Source organism: Arvicanthis niloticus, chromosome 5, assembly GCF_011762505.2.
Source record: "Arvicanthis niloticus isolate mArvNil1 chromosome 5, mArvNil1.pat.X, whole genome shotgun sequence".
Classification (NCBI taxonomy): Eukaryota; Metazoa; Chordata; class Mammalia; order Rodentia; family Muridae; genus Arvicanthis; species Arvicanthis niloticus.
The window spans coordinates 100,242,798-100,264,885 of NC_047662.1; the positions used below are offsets into that span (position 1 = coordinate 100,242,798).

At 46.3% G+C, this 22,088-nt stretch overlaps 2 protein-coding genes across 7 annotated transcripts in view; one reads left to right on the forward strand and one right to left on the reverse strand.

Annotated features, from left to right (window-relative positions):
- Positions 1-3,277, forward strand: part of Gne (glucosamine (UDP-N-acetyl)-2-epimerase/N-acetylmannosamine kinase) — a 45,756-nt gene extending 42,479 nt beyond the window's left edge. The window contains exon 12 of the mRNA XM_076935067.1: positions 2,933-3,277. Coding sequence (XP_076791182.1) covers positions 2,933-3,027 — 95 coding nt within the window. The 3' untranslated portion in view covers positions 3,028-3,277. The remainder of the gene's footprint in view (positions 1-2,932) is intronic.
- On the reverse strand, positions 1,893-21,631 carry Clta (clathrin light chain A). Of its 6 annotated transcripts, XM_034502391.2 has the most exons (8): positions 21,266-21,627; positions 15,541-15,578; positions 14,374-14,491; positions 8,604-8,715; positions 4,469-4,522; positions 3,289-3,324; positions 2,899-2,962; positions 2,166-2,340 (listed from the first exon to the last, which is right to left on the reverse strand). In XM_034502391.2, the coding sequence occupies exons 1-8, from the start codon at positions 21,480-21,482 to the stop codon at positions 2,308-2,310; spliced, it is 672 nt and encodes a 223-aa protein (XP_034358282.1). In that variant the 5' UTR covers positions 21,483-21,627; the 3' UTR covers positions 2,166-2,307. The 6 variants fall into 6 exon arrangements, with proteins under 6 accessions (XP_034358279.1, XP_034358280.1, XP_034358281.1 ...); XM_034502388.1 differs by lacking the exon at positions 2,899-2,962 and having other exon boundaries at positions 1,893-2,340; positions 21,266-21,626; XM_034502393.2 differs by lacking the exon at positions 4,469-4,522 and having other exon boundaries at positions 21,266-21,626.
- Between the last annotated feature and the right edge of the window lie 457 nt (positions 21,632-22,088).

Below are 22,088 nucleotides of genomic sequence, written 5' to 3' on the forward strand. Positions count from 1 at the left end.
CTTTCTCAGGCTGGTTACATCCAGCCCTTAAACCAATGGTTCTCAACCTACCTAATGTTGTAATCCTTTACTACAGCTCCACGTATTAAATGAGTTTAATACAACTCATGTTGCAGTGCCCTGTGTCACTATTTTGTTGCTAATTCTATATAATATGTAGAATATCTGATATACGTCCCCCTCCCATGAAAAGGGGCTTCCAACTTCACAAAAGGGTCATGAATCACAAGTTGACAACTGCTGCCGTCAATCATCGCCTGGGCCTGGTTATTGTCCAGGCAGCTATGTCTGGGGCAGAGGATGCACACTAAGGGGTCTTATCAGTCACTAGTGGGTAACCGTGTAATTACTGCACACCAAACAACCACTACCAAGCTGTGAGCCATATATTTGAAAGGATACCAAATTGAAAGCCAAATCTGTTTTAATCGAATTTGTAGAAAGTGTAATATATTCTGACAAAAATATGTGGTTAAACTATGTCTCAATTTAAATAAATATTTTATTGCGATTCTGAACAGAATTTAAAAGAAAAAAATACATTTCCTTGTCCAAGTCTTAACACCTTTAACAGTATGCTTACCCTCACCTCAGCTAAAATCGTTTCTTTTCCCAACAGAGCTCTGTATATGTGGCCTTGCTTACCCTTTATCATTACATAGTAACTTGTTACGAAGTACTACTGCTCTCTTAACTAAGGGAACAGGAGCTGCTAATAGAGACCATCATCAAACCAGCATTTAGTGTCTGACATAGAGAAAAGGTAGCCCCAAGAAGGAAGCTCAAAACTGAATGTTGAGCACCCCTGAACCAATTACTACTTCCTCTTCTTTAAAGTCAGAGTCTCACTGTGCAGCCTTAGTGGGCTTGGAACTCACTCTGTACACCAGGCTGGCCTCAAACTCAAGAGACTTACTTGCCTCTGCTTCACCAGCCCTGGGATGAAAGGCATGGGCCATCATGGCCAGCCTCTTCCGCATCCTGTCTGTCACCTTATGAAGCTACATGTGGCTAAGAACTGTAAATGCTGTGCAACAAAAGAGCAAGGATTCTAAGCACCAGTAACTCCATCCATGATTGAGTCACAAGTCGGGAGAGCCTGTGCTCCCAGCGTTGTACACTTGCTAGAGCTGACATGAAGGCCTCTCAGGTGGTCTCTGGGTGAGCTTGTGTTTCCTTGACACACGGTGGCTTCACAGCAGAAGAGCTTCTCGTATAGAGCGGCCCAGGGTTACACATCAGCTGCGCTGCCCTTTATGATCTAGCCTTGGAACTCACAGCCATCTAGTTTACTTCATCTGGATAACAAAAATTAAAACTGTCACATATCGGACTGGAGAGCTGGCTCAGTGGTTAAGAGCACTGACTGTACTTCCAGAGGTCCTGAGTTCAAATCCCAGCAACCACATGGTGGCTCACAACCATCTGTAATGAGGTCTGATGCCCTCTTCGGGTGTGTCTGAAGATAGCTACAGTGTACTCATATATAATAAAAAAATAAATAAATAAATAAATAAACTGTCACATATCCAAGAAAACCGCAGACAATGGGCAATACCAAAACCAAAGGCCATGTTCTAAGACCATGGGAGCTCAGGGGAGAGGGGTAAGGCTTTATGGAGAGGCCTTTAAACTGGTTCTTAAATTGGACCCCTATTTCAGAACGTAGAGGGCAGCTGATGGACCGACAGCAATGCTTTCCTAGCACACCCTAGGCTCACTCTCTAGTATCCCACCCCTCAAACACCAGAAGTATGGAGTTACTATAGTTCAAACAGGGTAGATACTCAATGGCTGTGCCTTCTCAGCCCCAGAAAGAACAGAATCACTCACCCCTTTTAGCCTGCCCCAAGCTGCAGGACCACTCTCATATCAATTAAAGATACTTCATATTTATATTGTTTGAAACAGAAATTTATTCTCAGAATAATGCACAAAAGCACAGGTTGAGGCTACTGTTGGGAGCTTCCCTCCCTTCCTCTTCCTCTCTCTTCTCTGAATGCCAGGGAGAACACAGTTGAAGGAAACATGCAATCACAAACAATGATCAACTCTAAAGACAAAAGGTTTGGTCCAAAAGAACTCAACATAATTAATCCAATTACGTGAACAGCTTCACTGAGTAGGATTAAGATACTGTAGACGTAGTGTTTCCACAGGGTAGCTCTTCAATGCACCAGGGGGGCCTGCTTCAGGGAGATGAGGACTGAGCGCATGCGAGAGACATCTTTGGCCTGTTTGCTGGACTTGGGGTTAAAGTCACACAGGCGGGCCACCCGCTCCCACTCAGTGCCTGGGGATGACTCGTCAATGTCGTTTACAAAGGCTTCTTCTGCTGCCCTGGAAGCAATAACAAAATATGTTGGTTTAATGTAAAAAACCCTTTGAGCAATCTGGTGGCTGCCTTGCTATATTTAAACTTGTTACAGAGTAAGTGACTTTTGACTCAGTGGCATTTTGGTTTTCCAGAGAGTATCAGCCCTTAGCTCAGGTCAGAAACAAGGGCAGACATGTGGCCAGCTCTCCTAGATACAGGTACCCAGGCTGCTGTGAAATGGCGGAGTACAGGTTTGGTTCAGGGCTCGGTCTGTCTCTACGGCTGGCTTTGCTCATCAGAGCATGAAAAAGCAAGTCCTTGGCCAACTACATACTGCTTTTCTAAACAAGAACAAAGCAGCAGGCTGATCAAGGGCTTGCAGAGTAGCTTGTGCTGGGCTATACTGAGGTTCAAGGAAATTAAGACTTCTAAAAAGCCCTTGGGCACTGCATAGTATGCTCAAACGTACTCCTAAGGCTGGAGAGAAACAGGGCAGAGCAAAAGGCATTCAAGACCAAGCTCCCATGCTAGCAGGCACTAGAGACTAAAGCCATTCTGGACGGCGCTGTTAGGACATTCACCAGTTCAGCCAACAGTCTGTCATTTTCTCTCCAGCCAGGTGTCTGGTGCCACTCAGGAAAGACCCTGAAAGGAGAGGCAACGTGAGCTGCTTTTTGGCAGGATGCCACTCCCAGAATTCTTTCACATGAGGATCAGCCCACCCCCAGTGGGAACTGGCTGGAGCGACAGCTCAAAGGCACGGTGGGAGAAGTGGGAGACACGATGGACTTCAGCTACTCCAACAAGCATCACGGGCAAAGCAAAAGCAATGGAGATGACCGGTCTGTGGGGACAGAGGGTGGCACTATCACAGGGATGGCCGTGGCAAACACTGCTGAAGCCCAGAGCCACTACAACACTGCGACTTCATGGCACACACAGTTAGGGGCAGTGAGAAAGGTTTACTTAACTGTTCTAGGCTGTAGCAAGGATGGTTTATGTTTGTGCTTAAAGGTGAAGAGAAGAAAAGAAACAAGGAGAAACTTTAGGTCAGATATAGAAAATGAGAATGGCTCAATGCAGATGGTCAGTAAGCTAGACATGCCCTTGCCGTTCTTTCTAGGCCTGGGAGCGTGCAGCTGCCTTTGCCGGGCCACCCTGCTGTCCAGCAAACCCAGACTCAACTTTTCCAGTCTCCATTTCTACTCCAGAGAATGTGTAAAAGTCAAAGCGAACACCACCTGTAAGTCCAGCATTTCACACGTCTCATTGCAAACTCACCCGGGGGCCCAGGAAACCCAGTTCTGCCGTCTAATGAGGTGGCCATCTCAGGATCATGGGCCCCAAGAGACTGTGTCTACCACCTTCCCCAAGTTGTTATTGGTTCCTCCTAGTTCCATGATAAAGGAAAACAGGGCTATTTCCAAGTCCTCAGCAATACTGTTCCCATTAACAAGGGTCTTTATTAAAAACAAAAAAGCTTTTCTAGAAAAGAGTTTTCTGGGGGAGAAAACTGAAGTCGTTTACTGGACAGTTTTGACTATCTTGACTTCACAGCTGGGGAACTCTGTGCTGGGGACAGGGAACAGGGCACCAGAAGCTGGCCACTAAAATAGCAATTTCTGATATCTGAGACCAGGGAGAAACAGTGACAGATACCCATGCTGCCTGAGTAAGTGACACTTCGCATTCTTTAAGGATCAAGAATTGGCAAGGCAGAGCCCCCCTGCCCCCCAGCTCTGACTCTGGTAAGTTGGTGCTGCTGACCATGGCCCCCTAACATCTTAGGTCCTCACCAGCTCTACAGGGGAGACTCCTTCCCATCTTAGGCAGACAGGCAGACAGCAGGGCCTACAAGCTGGCAGCACCAGCAAGTGGGCAGACCCATCTAAGCCCACAACAAACCCTTGCCAGAGAGAGCATGAAAGCTTGCCTCCTCCCTCCAGGACCTCAAGAATGAAAATGGACACCAGGATTGATAGTTCAACAAGATTAGCAATGGTCATATCTAGCTTATCAACTGTCAAGCAGCCCCACAGAGCCAATGTGAAATATTTTAAAAAAGCAAAGCAACTTGTGACAAAAAGGAGCATTAACTCTAAACAGAAAGAAAGAATCAAAACAAGAAAAGGAATTAGTTTTGCAACATACACATAACCAATCACGTCAGCGAAGGGTTGTTTGTAGAAAGCTTCGTCTGCCACCCTAGACAGCAAGAAGTCCAAAGGCAGGCAAGCAGGCAGGGAAAAAGAGAAAACATTGAGAAGCAGAAACATCTAAAATCCACAGTAGAGGTGTGACAGCACCTGGGAGCTGCTCCCAGGGCTCCATCTGACCCCAGGGGGCTTCCAGCGGTGGGCACTCCAGTGGACTAAGGCATCTTGGAAGCTGGCCTTCATGGGCTCTCCACAGGAGAGCACTGCAGCTTCAGCTTTGGGCCTTATAGGCAACAACCTTTAGTAAGCACTTTGTTATGGGCTACGTGCCATTCCACACACCACAACCGTTACCACCGACACTGACGGTGTTCTCACCCTCCTCCCAGGTAAGCTGACCGAGGCTCAGTGGTGAAGGCTTGGTCAGCTAGTGGCAGCGTGGCTCACAGTACACGTTTTATTCACTATAAATTAACATTTGCCAGTGCAGGACACCATGCTGCCTCTCTGCCAGCCTCAGGAATTATCACTAGGTGTGATCACTGCCAGCCAACAGATGTGACAGTCCCAAGGATTGAATCCCACATCGTGGGCCCAATCACTGCTTTCCCATACTCACTTGGTGGAATGAAAAACCTGTAGCTGTTGTACAATGTCAGTCTTAGACATAAAAGAGGCCGGAGGGTAAGTGGTCTGGGAAATGGAAGTTAGCTTGGGCTCTGGCCCTGGGGTTTTGTGTCTGCTCAGGAAGCCAGGACAGTTTCTAAACACTTCTATGCCAGTCTGGGCTTTTGACAAAGTGTATCTTAAAACCCTGACCTAGCAACTCTTTATATACTGGGGGGTGGGAATGTGGAGTGTATCAAACAACAGGATTTAACTAGCCAGGGCTCAGTGCGTCAAGAAAGTACACTGAATAACCTCGCTAAGTCTCAGCTTGTCCTCTGTCACATTGAGTACACTGGATAACCTCGCTAAGTCTCAGTTTGTCCTCTGTCACATTGTTTTAGGATAAAAAGCAGGAAATTTTTGTTTTTTTGAGACAGACTCTCACTTTGTAGCCCTGGCCTCCCAAAGTGAGGCAGTGACTGGCTGGAAGGGTCACTTTTAAAGTCATGATCGCTCACTCATCAATTTACACACACTTATCTGAAAGCAAATTCTAGTGACATATTCTAGTTTGTATTTATTTCATTTTGATACAGGGTCTCATGTAGCCCAAGCTGGCCTTAAACTTGACAGGTAACTGAGGATGACGTTGAAGTTCTAGTTCTGCCTCTCATCCGCCAATCTTAGGAATGCTGTATCCACTCCAGGTATGAGGTATGAATGAGTATCCACTCCAGGTGCGCTGCGGATCAAGCCCAGGACCTTGCCCATGCTATGCAATCACCACTAACTGAGCTACACCTCCGGCGGTTGTAGTTTACTTTTAAAATGCACACATACCCTTCATTCTTTCCTGATTCCCTACCCAGAGGATATCTGGAAATTTAAAGAAAGCAAAAGGAGCAGCCTGGTTGTAACTCGGGACTTGGCAGGGAAACAGCTGCTGGTGAGTCAAGCGGGTGGGAAGCAGACAGGGCAGGCAGCTCTGCATCCTAATCCCTTAGTTTACAGAGGGCTCAGCCTAATCCATCCATGCTGCCCTGCTCTGCAGGGCCTCTGAAGGACAAAATCATACACACAAGCCCAGGCACCCTACCTGTCTGCTCTTCTCCCAGGATAAGGCAGACCTGGAATCAGCAACTGTCAGGGGTCTCAGGGAAGCCTGAGAAAGGGGGAGAGGAATGCCTGACCAAAGGCCTAAAATAACAATTCAGAACTTCACTCTATAAATAGATCCACAGTGGGCGTGGAAAAAGTCTACCACTGCTAAGAATAATGCTCTAATTCCTCAGATGGTTTTAGGCTTTGGTTCGAGCTGAAAGTCCTAACACAGACTAACAAGGGGAAAGTTTCTCTTCCTGCTTGGGAAGGAGATATTCTAGATCTGTCCCCACAGATGAACTGCAGATGTCCACTGTGCTGAGTCTCTGAAGAGGGAATTCTTTCTCACAGACCACTACTCAATGATTCATTCTCGACAGGTAGACAGGTAGGCCCTAACTTAGGACAAAAGATACAGCTTGACACTGACAACACAGTAATGGCCACATGGGAATCAACCCTCCCCACCCCACCTTTTTCTGCTGACTCTTCTATACCCCACAGGAGTACCTGGCCTGGATGTGATCCCAATGTCTTGGTGAGGTATTTTGTTTAAAAATCAGTCTGTATGTCCCAGGCTAGCCTCCTTTCTGCCTCAGCCGTCAGAGCATCCCATTATAGTAGTGTGGTTTTCAGGATTTAACACAAGGCCCTGCATCACAGAGCGTCACTCCTAGCCCCTCAAATGGTTTATAAGTCCTCCTAACCACCGTCCTCTGAAGAAATCACTGGAAGCCGGGCAGTGGTAGCACAGGCATTTTATCCCAGCGCTCGGGAGGCAGAGGCAGGAGGATCTCTCCGAGTTTGACACCAGCCCCAGGACTACACAGAAAGACTGTCTCAAAATAAAAACAAAAACAAAAAACATAAAAAACCAAAACTACAGGAATAAAGAATAAAAAAAGTCTCTTGTGTCCTAGGATGGGGGGATGGTGGCTAGCATACCCTAACTTTATGCACTCAGACTCGAGCCTATGAGTAGGTTTTACAAGACAGATAAGCTGGTTTCTAACAGTGATGTCAACACTCCATAAGAAATCTCTTCTCTCTGAAACTAGGGAGGATCAGGCAACTCAGCATTCTACAATTCCAAGGAGACTAAAGTCCTACAATCTGACTACATGCTCAGAACCTCACCCTCTAAAGTTAAGTTCCTACAATAGACATGGGGTGTTCCTAAAACCTCTGCCACAGAAAGCCTGTTCCCAATATCTACATTGTTAAGTTTGAAAATCTATTTGTCAAGTTGCTGAAGCCATGAGGACCTGATGCAGGAAGAGTTAGGGGACTTGACCTAGGGCCTTCAGAGTAGAGCGGGTGCCTAGGCACCTTTGCTGGAGAGTACCACCACACTGCAGCATCTTCCTTTACTGCAGAGCCACACTTGACCCTGGAGGGGAGTCTTCTTGAGGTGGAAAGAGCAAAGGAGCCTGGCATTCCACACTTCATACCTGAATACAGTCTTACTCAAATGGAACCTGAAAGGCACTGTCTTAAGAGTATATCCCTCAGAGAAACAACCAGGTTGAGAGCCCTGGGCTTGGCATCAAAGGATGCCAAAGATGATCAAGGAACACAGGCAGTTTTAAAGAACTGTCAACTTATCCTGTCACAGTTGCTTCACAATGGCACTGGCTGGCTGGTGAAGGAGTCAGCTACATTTTCTGACAGATTTCCATCTAAGAGCTGCCCCAAAAATGTCAACCTAGCCCATAGAGAGTAAACAAAGGCCTAGTCTGCTTTGGGCTTTGCTTTTGTTTGTTTTAACAATGAAATGAGTGGGGCATGCCTCCTACTTGGTAAAAGGTGGCTCTGAATCCAGCAGAAAGCTAATATGCCTGGTGGCAGGAAGCTATGCTCTGAGAATTTCCCTAGGCTGCTTCCAAGAAGTAAGGGCTCCTAGGAAATGCGTGCACATCACAGCTTCTCTCTCTCTCTCTCTCATATATATATATATATATATGAATGAAACCAAAGCTTCTTAAGCACAGATAGTAGTCAGTGAAGCCTTAATCCTGTAGTCCATGTTGGAACATCCTGAGCTACCTAATTACAGAGCACATTCATGCTAAGGACTTCAGAAAACCTCTTTAGGAGAACAAGGCTACATTTAGGAGATCTGTGTAAGTTAGTCTGTAATTGTCTCCAACATAACGAGACTCTGCAACTGACCTTTCATCTCAGGGCTCTCCAGGGCCTAACTTTCCCCAATCACGCCATTATAGCTCATGAAACCAGACCCAGTTCAAGAGCCAAACTCAATCCAAGTTGAATTTTGTTCACAAGACCCAGGAGACTTGCTGCTTCTGTTTCTACCAGTTTCTTCCAGATCTTCAAGACCTTTCTAAGAAGGCAGGCACAGCCAGGACCCTAGACTGGGTTCTAGACTGGGCCTGACTCAGCGCAGAGAAAGGGCCCACCTGTTGTTTGCCTTTGTCTTCTGCAGCTGCTCGTCCTGCCTCGCGTACCACTCCTCCAGCTCCTTTATCGCCTTCTCTTTCCACTCCGCTTCTTGCTTCCGAGAATTGGCATCTTGTAGAAGAGAGAAAAGAATACAACTGAGGGAAAGCGAAAGTCAGTTCATTTCCACATGTATCATTTTGGTCCTACTAAAGGTAGGAGGTATAGGAATGTCTGGGCATATGTATGTTGGGAAAAAATGATGGGAGGTGGCTCATCAGTTGAGAGCATTGGCTACTCTTTCAGAGGACCAGGGTTCTATTGCCAGCACCCACATCCCATGGTAGCTTACAACCACCCTTAACTCCAGTTCCAGGGGATCCTCTTCTGACCTCTATAGGTACTTTAAACATACGGTGCACAGGCATACATACAATTTTTTTCTTTTATTTGAGCCAGTCTTTCATGTAGCCCAAGATGACCCTAAACCTATGACACTGGTGAAAATCTTGAACTTCTGCCTCCCGCTTCCCCCTCTGAATGCTAGTCTACAGAAACATGACTATGCCCAGTTTTGAATCGTGCTGGGGACTTCAGGACTGTGTGCATGCTGGGAAAGCACTCTCAACTAACTGAACAGATTCTTCTAACTCTTCTAGAAATGTACATAGTTCACACCCCTAATGTAACCACTCATATTTTTATACAACACAAAGTTACTCCTCCCCTAAATATAAATATGGTGGAAACACTTGTACGAGGCAGGAAGCTAACAGTAAAATTAGCAGAGGTAAAAACGACTCACAAATCAGACCACAGAATACCTATTCCAGCTTGGACAGCAGTCAGTTTGTAACAGAGCTAACAGAAAGAAAAGAGGCATGGAGGGAGCTGCAGGGGCCAAGGACCCAGGATCACTCACTGTTTAACAATCACCGAAAGGCTCAAGACAGTAGGTTCAGAAAATTCACATATGTAGGTTTGCTAGCCTGGATTCTCAAAACATTTTCTCCTTTGGAAGCTTTTTATTTTGGGGTGTGTGTGTGTGTGTGTGTGTGTGTGTGTATGTGTGTGTATGCTCACACACAATCAGGCACATATGCAGGTGCCCAGAGTCCAGAAGCATGAGACCTTGTGAGATGGAGTTACAGACAGTTGTGAGCTGCCGTGTGGGTGCTGGGAACTAAACCGGGGTCCTCTGCAAGAGCAGCACGTGCTCTTAACCTCCAAGCCATCTTTCCAACTCCAATGTGAAGTTTTATACTAAATGTAGTTTTTCACAATGTTTAACTGAAGACCACCTGTCATAAAGGCAGGGAAGCAGGAAGTAGTGACACATGTGAGTCACTCTAATAGTCAAACATGTTCTTGGGGGCATCCTCTTTGGCACGTGCTTTACATGTATCTCAATCTTTACAATACTCCCAAGAGGATAAACTTTAGGTTCATTTTCAGCAGTGAGGGAGGAAAAAAAAAACTAAAAAAAAATGAGTAAACTTGCCATGGATAAGGGGAGAGCAAAGACCTTGTCGGCTCTCAAGCTCACACCTGACTTGCAGGCAAGCCTGGAAATAATCACATGATTATATAACCATCAAAGCTACCAGTAATCTAGAGAGTTCTCCAAGAGCCCAATCTATAATTAGCATCTTGGAGAAGGAGAGTGAAGGCAGGGCGGCATCAAGTAGAGAACGGTCTGAAGACGCCAGAGGGCTCCCGGGCATCTGCCCTTCCAAGACACGTAACAACCTGGGCCAGTCACCTCCAGGTGTCCTGCTACTGCACTCTCCTCTTCGTTGTTTACCTCACCAGAGACGGCCTGGCACTTACACGAGACCCGTCTACTTAGAGTTTCCATTAAAGCCCCTGACATATTGGCAGAGAGCTTCTGACGGTCCTGTCCACGGCACACATAGGACAGGGAATAAACTGTACTGCCATCAGACTCTCCAAGTTGAGGAGGCCATGTGAGCTTCAATGAAATAAACCCTACTACCAAACCTAAATCCAAAGTGGAGCTACCCCCACTCGCAGCCCTTTTGTGGCTGGTAAACCAGCTTGGGGTGAAGCATCTGCCGTAAAGCCTGATGAACCGAGTCCAATCCTCAGCCCACAGTGGAACTTGAAATTCAAAGTGCTTTTTGATTGGACTATATTCTATGTATTCTAACAATCATTAAAATTATTTTTGTTAGGGCTAGGCATGACAGCACCTGGGAGGCAGAGGCAGACGGTTCTCTGTAAATTAGAGGCCAGTCTGATCTAAGTATCAAATTCCAGGATGGCTAGACAAACAAATACATAATACAGAGACTATGTCTTTAAAAAAAAAAAAAAAAAAAAAAAAAAAAAAAAGTCCTTCTTTTTTCAGGGTTTCATTATGTGGCCCAAAATGGACTTGCTGTACAGCTCAGACTGGCCTCAAACTTGTCTGTTTCTCAATTACTAGGATTAGGGGCAGGTGTCACCATAGCCAGCATATGTATTTTTCATTAAATGTTAGGATTAAAATGTGGACATTTTTCTAAAATAGATTAGTCTAACTGAAGTAAAATGGGTGATCATCTGTAACAGTGTATTTAGTGTAACAGCCAGGATGTTTGTCTTCCGGCTTTCACTGATTTGGGATGTTTTACTAGAAGTAATTCAGAATCCTTACTGTTCAGCCTGATGGGACACAGATCTAAAAGCATGAGCTGCAGCAGAAGGGCGGCTCTAAGAGCAAGGCACACCGACAGGAACCTTCTTCCCCAGCCACCGCACCGCTCCTCACAGGAGCCATCTGAGACCACGGCCACCGGAATGCCATCCGAGACCACGGCCACCGACTCTACTTTAACACCTGTGCTTTCTCAGTTCTTGCAGGAAAAAGGGTGAAGCTGCAGAAACCTCTAACTGCCAACAATCTGACTGCAATACAAGACCAGATGTTCGACTTTCCCTAAAGTAGCCATCTTGAGTTGGGACTGGGGATGCATACCTGTAAGCTCAGTGCTCAGGAGGCTCCTTCGTTTAAAGTCAGTTTGGTATATACAACAAATTACAGGTCAAATAGGACTACACTATGAGACTCTGTGGTGGACCTGGGTAAAGGCTTCTTAGTTAAGAAAATTCTTCAAAAAATTGTTCAAAAGACAAACTTGATAATTAAAAAGGAAGGAAGGAAGGAAGGAAGGAAGGAAGGAAGGAAGGAAACAAACAAACTTCCTACCACCAAAATGTATTCTTTCTGAGAAGACAAACTGCCTCCAAGCGTTCACTAAAGACAAACAAAAAGCAAGCAGAAAAACTACAGCTGCTAAGACCTGCCATTCTGTTTTCAACTCCCTAAACTACACTCACTCTCCAATATAACAGCTTCCAGCCACACATGGCTGCTGGAATATAGGCTTACTAAAAATGAACAAAGTTTCAAACTGAGCTTCTGAATTCAGTTACAAGTACTTGAATAACCCCATATGGTCAGGGGCTACGGCACTGTGTATTACCACATCCAAACTGGCCAAAGGTATAGATACCAAGTACCTCCACCCAGAAAAAGACATTTAGTTACTGCTATTCAGGGTCACTCTGTTTTGAAAGCTTTGAAATAGGGATAAAAGATCTGGCACTGACTGGTTATTTGGACAAGGTCTTTCCTATTTCTAGGAGTCAGTTACCCCATCTGAAACACAAGGAGTTATGCTTTATCAGGTCAATGTCTGGGAGAATCCTGGTGTAGGCACATAAGACTTCACGATTTCTACAGAAGTGATGCCTGTATTTAGAGCTGATCAGCCAAAACAGAAGGAGCATGCGCACTTCTCTCTATAAACCATACATGTAGGCCTGAAGAGATGTCCCAGCAGGCAACACTGGTGTGTGTGTGTGTGTGTGTGTGTGTGTGTGTAAGCAAACACTCAGGCACACAAAATATACTAAACAAATCTTAAAATAAATGAAGTACACTCATACAGATACATACTCTAACTAAAAGTCATTAAGAGCTGGGCATGATAATGCATGCCTTTAATCTCAGCACTCAGTAGGCTGAGGCAGGCAGGAACTCTGAGTTATATCTAGGCTAACCTGGTCTACACAGTGAACGTCAGGACAACCAGGACTACAAAGCGACGCTATTGGTCACCTTCTTACACTGTCACAGCACTTCATACCACCTGGCTTCCCTCATCTTGAAGGAATAGGTGACACTAAATTCTACAAGAAACTGATGCCAAAGTCGGGCCTGGCCTGGCCTGCCCGGCTAGGCGGCCATGTACACAGAATGCATTTAGAAAGCAATGTGGCTAGCGGGGATGAATGTGGACCCTGAAGCAGAGCAAGACAGACTCAAATTTGTTTTTACCACTTCTTAGCTGTGTGCTTCAAATAACCTTCTTATAATCTTCAATACCTTTACTCATAAAAATACAAAAGGGGGCTGGAGAGATGGCTCAGCAGCTGAGGGCACTGGCTGCTCTCCCAGAGGACCTGGGTTCAATTCCCAACACCCACATAGCCCACAACTGTCTGTAACTCCTGTTCCATGGCATCCAACACCCACAGAGAGACATACATGCAGTCAAAACCACCAATGCACAGAAAATAAAAATAAATAATTTTTTAAAATACAAAAAGACCCCTTACCTTACAGGAACAGTAAGGCTAAGGGAAAAAGTCCACGTTTCCTGTTATGATGTGGATATGACAGGGGCCCCTAAAAAGACTCAGGTAGGGAGCCTGAGAGAAGACTTAGGAATTTAGAGCACATGCTGATTTGCAGAAGACCAGCATCCACGTAATAGGTCACAGTCATCCCTAACTCCAGTGCAGGGGACCCAACACCCTCTTCTGACCTCTGCAGGTACCAGACACATGTACAGACATGCATGCTGCTAAAACAGTCATACACATAAATTCAATTATGAACCTTAAAAAAAAAAAAAAAGACTCATGGTGCTATTTGTTGGAAGTGACTGGACTCTAAGAGATCCAACCTAACTGATGGGTTGACCCATGACTGATTCCCAATGGAATGGACCACAGGGAGACGCTTATAACAGGGGAAGGACAAGCCTAGGTGAAGTAGTGGCTGTGGAGAGTCCCTCTGAAGATGTAGGGCGTCCTTAGCCTCCCGCGTTCTCTGTTTCCTATCTGCCATGAGGTGAACAGATGTCCTCTCTCTGTTCTGCCAGGATGTTTCTGTCTTGTCAGACCAGCAGTAATAGAGCCAGCAGCCCATTTCTGACACTGTGAGCCAAATTAAACCTTCTTCCTTAAGCTGATTCTCTCCACTCTCCGAGCAATGGAAAGTTACTAACACATGGTCTAACATTAGATTCATCTTCCAAATGATAAGTGAACCATCGTCAATGTTGCTCACATGAACAATACTCAAGTTCCCATATACCTTGTAAACAGCACTCAGCTCTAGGTCAATAACACTGATTTCCTCTCAGATGACAGAATGAAAGATGGGAACCAGGCGCCCACACAGGAGGAATCTTGAACTGAGCCTTTTTCTTCAAATCCAGGGCTCTTCCTGGAGAAAACGCCTCCCTATACTCCTGTGTTCTTTAGGCGACAGCCTGTGATGAAGCATATCCTATACTCCTGAGTTCTTCATGCAATAGCCTCCGAGGAAGCATCTCCTTGTCAGTGGCCTTGTGACCTTTAGGCTGAAAAATACAACTTCCTCAGGACCGAACAGAAACACTATGGCCGATGCCTGCTTCAAAGGGGTAAAGAGTACAGTCCATATCAACTACTCTACTGAAAACAGACACCCGAAGGCAAAACAGGGTTCCTTACCGAGGGCTTCCAGACGCTCTGTTTGCTCTTCTCTCCACTTACGGATACTTTCAGGCTCTGATTGCAATCGATCCACTTCTGAAATGGCTGCGTAACTGTCTGTTGGACCATTGCTCTCCTTAACACAAAACAATTACACACTCTATCAGTGTCCCAATCCTTTCTGAAATGGTCTTCCTAAGAGTAGAGCGTCAGGCCACATAGCGAGGCTGGCCGGTGTAAAATGTTCAAGGATTAAAGCAACAGGAGAACCCTACAAGCCACCAGAGATTCCTGCATTGCAGCGTCACTGACCTGGGTCCTTGCACTCTCAGGAGGGAGGCACACTAGTGTTATCTGTTAAAAAGTGGGACACAGGTGGGTGATAGGAAAGTTGACGCTGGATGGGTAAGGGAGATACTAGGACACTGTGGTCAGTTTCTCTCTTCACCTGACAGAGAGATCATGTGCTACCTTCAAAGTAACAGAGCTAAGCACACAGCAAAGCCAAGCCTAGAGCCTACGACTTCAAATGCCATTTTACCACGCAGGAATCAGTCACCGAATACCATCTAACCAAACAGTAAATGTGAAGAATTAAAAAGAAAATGTATAACAACTACAGTCAAATCAGGGAAGAATCAAAAACTGTGGGTGACTATGAGTCAGAGGGCAGGGAGGCTTCTCTGCAGTGGGTAAAGACTTGAGAGCTAATAACACGTTGGCAAAAACTCACAGCTGTGAAGTGATTTGAGAACTACACTATGTGGCCAACTGGGGGTCATTACCAGCTTAACCTTATTAGACTCTAACAAAGAGAAAAGGAGAATTACTTAACGCTCTAGTGACTGCCAGGCTTAGTGGTGGAACCCAGCTCTCAGGAGGCAGAGGCAAGTGAAACTGTGAGGTAACCTAGCCTAGTCTCCTAGTGAATTCCAGGACAGCCAGGACTACAGTGTGACTAGTGACTTTTATAGTGCTGGACACGGCATATGGTACGCAGTGCTTAAATTGAGGATGATGAGTAGTGTTTCAGTTTTATTTTTCTCAAAAAAACTCTTTCTACCAATGCCACGTCCACTCTGGCAGACAGTGTACCCGCACTGGGGTGTCTTTAGGTCAGTCAGTTCAAATCCCAGTTAAGACTCTAGTTTACTGTCATTTAATATAGTTAAGAGCACTCTGTACCTGGTAGTATTCACCATTCATCACTCCATCCACGGCATCTGCAAGACATAAGATTTGAGACTGTCAATCAGGGCTGCTTAAATGCTAGGCCAAAGAATTAAGGATTATACAGTAGAATACAGTATTGTGTGCTGTAGCAACTACGAGCTACTGAATAGCCTTTAAGAAGTGACAGGCTAGGGTACAGCTCAATGGCAGACAGCTTGCCTAGCGTGCATGCCTCAGAGAGGCCCTGGGATCAAAAGGCAAAGTACTTTGGTGAGGGAAGGTAGCCGGAAAGATGGCTCAGTGGTGAAGAGCACTGGAGGCCCTCTGAGGGCCCAGGTTTGATTCCCAGCACCCACAGGGCAGCTTAAACCATCTGTAACTCGTTCCAAGAGATCCAATGCTCTCCTTCTGGTCTCCATGGATACCAGGGACCCTAGTGGTGCAGAAACATGTATGCAGGCAAAACACTCATGTACATACTTTAAAAAAAAATTTTGCCTGACACCCCGAGTCCTGAGTCCAATCCCTGTGACCCAAACAGCAGAAGAACAGGACTCCTGTAAGCTTTCTTCTGACCTGCACGCACACACACAGGGGCTGGGGTGTAGATATGAACTATGTGTGCTCATACAGACTGTAGTGCCAGCACTCAGAAGCTGAGGTAGGAGATCAAGGGTTGTGAAGCCAGCCTGGGCAAATTCCAGGTGCACGCCAGCCATACAACCAGAAACTAAAGGTAGGTAGCACGCAGCCTACCAATTAGGCTCTATTAGGAACAAAGGTTCCTAACAGTGGATAAAAGTATGGCTGGTGTAGTCACCCACTCCTTTGATAAATTCCTTGTAGAATCGCTGGGTCACAGGGTATGTATTATTGTGAAGGTCCCTATTCCCTGTGAGGTAACGATACAGCTGACATCTGACTTTCTTCTTTACTCATTTGCCTGTGTTTACTGTCTGCTGATGTCTACATTTTCTTTATTGATGAACCTATTCTGCTGCAAGTACTTTTCCCACTTTGCTCACCTCCCTCCCCAGGCTCCTCTCTCTTGTACCTATATATGTTATGTGGAGCTCTGAGGTTCTTGTTGGAAATCTTCCCCCAACTGACTTCAACCTTATTTTTTAAGACATGGTCTGCTGGTTGACCAGCAAGCACCAGGGATCCTCCTGTGTCCTCCCGGCTCTGGGATGACAGGCATCCAGCACAGCAGCCAGATTTTACAGCAGCCTTGGGATCGAACTCAGGGTCTCAAGCTTGTGCAGGAAGCACTTTACCAGCTTGAGCCATCTCCTACGTTCCCTGTGCGTGTGCGTGTGTTTAATTGACACAGGCTTTCACTATAGCCCAGGCTGTCTTCAAACATCATGTTGGTGAGAATGACCTTAAACTTCTAATATTCTGCCTCCCCTCCCAAGTGCTGGGAATACAGGCCTACACCATCCTAAGTCAGTTTATGTGGTACTGGGAATTGAACCCAGGGCTTCATGCATACTAGACAAGCACTCTACCAACCCCCCCCCCCCCCCTTTTAATTTGGCTTATGACATTTAGTACTGAGATCTACAATGTAATCTGCCTGCAAATGTTACCGTCTCTTCCTCTGTGGCTTCTGCACAGGCTATCCCACAATAGTGTTTTTCTTCTGGTACTTAAAAATAATTTATTACGCTTGATTCATTTAGGCCATCAGGGTTGACAGAAGGGGCCTTTCATCCACTGAGCCATCTCTCTGGCCTTCTTCTGGTACTTTAAAAATGTCTATTTCACCCGGAATTTGTTTTTGTGTAAGGCTGAAGAGTGAGATAGTGTTAAATCCCAGAGCCTCCAATGGCTAGCCTGACCAGTCCTACAGTATGGTTAATATATTACAACACATTAATACAGTTCAGCCTAGGGCCATTTCCAAAAGAAGACTTTGGCCATTATTCTTTATGTAAAACCAGAGCTACCCCATACCCCTAAAGTACTTGTAGCTTGTCCTTTGGTCTGAGGATTCATCCTGACCTCTGGCACATGCTCTGAGCGCTTTATTAGATTTCATATTATTCTTTTGACATTTTAAAGACTTATTTTATGCATATGGGTGCTTTGCCTGTATGTAGGTTGCTACTGTGTATGCGATGCCTGCAAAGACAAGAAGAGGTAATCGGATCCCCAGACACTGGAGTTACAGCTAGGAAACTGCAGCTAGTTCCTTTGAAAGAGCAGCCAGTGATGTTAACCAGTGAGCCATCCCTCTAGTCCTCTTCTCATTCTTACATGAATCAAATGACCCAAGTCAAAGGACAGTCTACAGAAACAAAGGAATTCTATTTATGGCCCTTGATTTAAGACAGCTACACTATCTCCAATGATCCAGAAGAAAACGTTCTCAGACATCTTAACAAGTCCAGAAAGAAGGCAGGCTGTAGTGGGACACACCTTTAATTCCAGGACTTGGGAGGCAGAGATGGGCAGGTCTCTGTGAGTTCTAGGACAGCCTGATCTTCATTCAGTGTGATTTCCAGTACAGCCAGGGCTACACAGAGAAACCCTCTCAAAAAAACCAACCAAACAACCAAACAAAAAACAAAAAAGGGAAGTCCAGAAAGAAAAACAAAGGCCAAATCAGGCACAATAGACATGCTTTAATCCCAGAACTTCTGCAACAGAAGCAGGTGATTTGAGTTCTGCCAGCCTTGTTTATATAGCAAGTTCCAGGACAGTCCAGGCTACAGGGACAGACCCTGTCTCAAACCACCACCCCATCCCCACAAGAAGAAAATAACCAAGGGCCAGAGTAAAGTTTCCACGGAGCAAAACAACTTTAACCTTATGTTTATGTCAGCAAGTGAAGGCAGGCCGACTAGGGCTGCATCCGAGCTGAGGCACTGATGAGTGTCTGCTAGCTTTGGACACAGACTAACTTGCACACAGTTGTCATCTGAAACATGCAGCACCTCAGTCTAGCTGGTGGATGCTGCAGGATCCGGAGGTATAAGGAAGTGTTTGGGGGCAGCAGATGCACAGCACATTTAAATATCATGTGTAACACTCTTAATTCCTTTCTTCCATTTCTACCAATAAAATTAATCTCCCTCCAGAAAACAACCCTTAACTCACCTCTCTTGGCTTGTCAGAAACACAGTGCCTTGTGGCCACATGCTCTGGAATCCATCAATACCTTCTATATTCTCCCCTCCAGGCCCCACCACTGAGGGATTTTTTTCACTATCTAGACTTTTCCCACCGCCTTCCTGACCACCTGTTCTTCATTACTGCCCCTCACCCATTTGGTTACCTCCCATCCCTAAACGTGTGGCTTGGCCCAGCTTTCTTTTCAATCTGTGTGCATCTCCCATGGGAATTTTCCCCACCGAGGGGGCAAGTTTATGTCTTTTTTCCCCTTTGTCCCTCTGGAAAGAACATGAGGCAGAGTTCCCACCTACACGTTCAGTTTACTTGGTATACCCCAAAGCCTCAAGCCACGTAACGCCTCTTCCTACTTCCAGGAACATAGTAGTCAAAATTCACTGACTGCTTACTACACAGCAGTGAGCACTTTACAGACAATTAATTACAATTAATTTACAAATTAATGTAATTCTAAAACACCATGTGGTATATATTATGTACCTAAACAGAGAAGACAGGCTAGGCAGTGATGGTAATTACATAAATTGCCTAAATTCACCCTCAAGCAGCAGAGGATAGCCCAAATCCCAACCAGTACTGTGTTGAGTACAGAAGTTCTCTACTCCCAAAAGGAAGTGCTGAGACGACACTATGACCACCCTCAACACACTGTCAGGATCTGGCATTGAGTCATTAAGTGCTTAGTTCATAAAAACGTCTTTCCCAGGAACTAAGTCAGCAATCATCCCTTTCCTTCCCTTTGCTGAAAAAAAGGCACTACTGTGCAGCTAGCTCTAGCCTCTCTGTTTTGTCTTCCTAAACTGCCTCCCCCCAAAGCTGGGTGCTCTGTTCACAGCTCTTTTTGCCTATTCATTTGTCAAACACATGAGCACCTACTATAGACCAGACAGTTAAGTGATCCAAGTGTGACACTCGACACTGCCCATGGAATCATATACTTTCCATGGGTGCTACTTCTCCCAATTCCTGCCTTCCTTCCATGCAAGCACACCCTGCTAAAACATCTGCAACAGAACAGTACAGTCTGAGAGGGGAGTCAAGGCGCAGCTGTTTTCTTAACCACGTTACAACTATCTAGGATTCAGTTTTCTATTAAATGAAGTAAAGACACTAGAGGGCTAAAAAGCAAAGTTTAGAAGTTCTCAGGCAAATGCAAAAGACCACTCAAAGAAAACAGCCTCTGCTGCTTAAAATCAACCTCGGCTCTAGGTTCCGGCCCAGTTCTGTCCAAGCAGCTTGCGGGGAAACTGCAACCCTGGAGTACAGAACAGGTTCCCATACAAGATCCTGCTGGGGAATGATTTGTCTAGGGGATAGCATAATGTCCTGGGCTGTTTGTTTGTTTGTTTGTTTGTTTTTGTTAAACAAATAGGCAAACCCAGAGGCTGCAAAGTAGGAGCAAGTCTGTCCCAAAATATTCTGCTTGCTTAGAATGGTCATTTGTGATCTCTGGCCTCAAATACACACAAAGCGTTACTCTGGTGCACCCAAGCCTAAGCCTGCACCATCACTGTCTTGATGCTGTTTGCTCTCATCAGTTACCAGCCTCATAGTCGCACAGTTTACAGGGTAGATATTCCTACTAGCCCAGAGACTGCCATTTAATTTTTTTAAGTTGCATTTTTTTGATAGAGGGTCCCCCCCCCCCCATGCTACTCAGGCTGGTGGTGAACCTCTGGCACCAATGTCCCAAATACCTAAGTGCATGCTCCACAATGCCAAGCTTTTCTTCCTGGTAAATGGAAGGTCATTGTCTCTCCTTTTTTTTTCCCTAACAATTTCCTACTTCCTTTACTACTGAATGGGTCTTTTCCACGAAATCTTTTCTCCCACACCACAATCCTAAGCATCACACAAGGAAGCCATCCGAAAGGCCAACTGTCATCCTTCCCCATCTCTTTTGCTTGAGCTTTTCTGTGGAAAAGCCCACACTGCACTCCACAGTCATTTCCCCCCCCCCCCCATTGGTCCGGACTATCCCTGGCTTTTCCTGAGGCAATAATTCCTTCCAAAGCCATTTTCAAAGAGAAGGGCCAGGAGTCCTAGCCTCAACATTGTATGCAATGTATGTAATGTAACGCCTATCTTTCTGGGCCAGTTTCTTTCTCCACGGCCAGCCCATCTTCTATGAACTCCTTATCCTCCTTTCTTCTTCTCCACAATCCAACATTCTATATCTTAACTGCTGAACTACGTTGACATTTTTGTTTGCACGTGTGCCCCAAAGTTTATATTATTCTTACTTTTTCCTAGTAAGCAATTATTTCCGAGTGAACTCAAACACGTCTGTAAGTCTGGCCAAACTGCGCCAATGCGGCAGCTTCTGAGACCAGGCTTCCAGCACAGCAAGTGCTTGGTGAAAAGTTGGACAGAACGGGCCTGGATCCTGACAGTCACTGCATCTGCGCTCCCCTCCGCCCCGGCCCAGCAGCACTCGGACGCCGGCAGCCTGCAGCAGCGGAGGTCTGTGCAATGACCCAGACAGGGTCTCACTTCCTCTTTGAGCTTAAAGCTTCAGCCAGAAGCCCGAGTTCCGCGGAAGAGCACCGACCCGAGTGTGCCCGCAAGTCCTCCCGCCCGAACGCCGCCGCCCTCTCACCCGGACCCCCCGGCGGCTCGCCGTGTGGCTGCGGCCCGGGGGCGCCGCCGTCCAGGATGGCGAAGGCCTCGTCGTTCTCGATGCCCGCAATCTCACTCTCCTGCTGCGCCAAGAAGGCCGCGGCCGGGTCTTCCTCGCCGGAGCCCGCCACCCCGTTCCCTAGTGCGGGGCCACCGGGCGCACCGGCGGGAGCGCCGAATGGATCCAACTCAGCCATGACGGCCCAAGTCAACTGCAGCGACACCGAAGCTGAAACCAACCGACCGATCCGCCGATACCCCGCCCAGCAGCGGACACTGTGCTGGCGGCTGCTACCGGAGGACGAGCGAGAGGTGGGAGAAGGTGGAAGCGGAAAGCCTGCTTCTATATCCGGTTGGGTTGGTGAGCCACAAAAAGAACAGCCAATCAGAAAATGGGAACTGCCCAATCAGCTGGCAAAGGGGCGGAGACCTGGGGACAACTCGTGACTGGTAGCGGAGGGAGGAGCCAGCGGAAGTGCCACCTTACCGAAAGCTGGGAGTCGCTGAGCATCAGTATCCGGAGTGACCAGGAACAACCATTAGTGGAGCTTGTTTGAGCGGTTCGTGGACACCAGGGATGCGAGCTCTTCCCGACTACTCAACACGTAACCACTTGGTCTTTCTGAACCTCAGTGTCCTCGCTTGGAAAGCTGGTAGAAGAATCTTGCATTGCCGCCCTCCTGGACTATTGAAAATCGTTACGGGTACATAGACCTAGAGAAGTGTATTTATCGTTTAATGTCGTCACCCTAAAAAGAAAGAAAGAAGCAAAAAACAAAGATCACTTTACTACTTGAACCTAG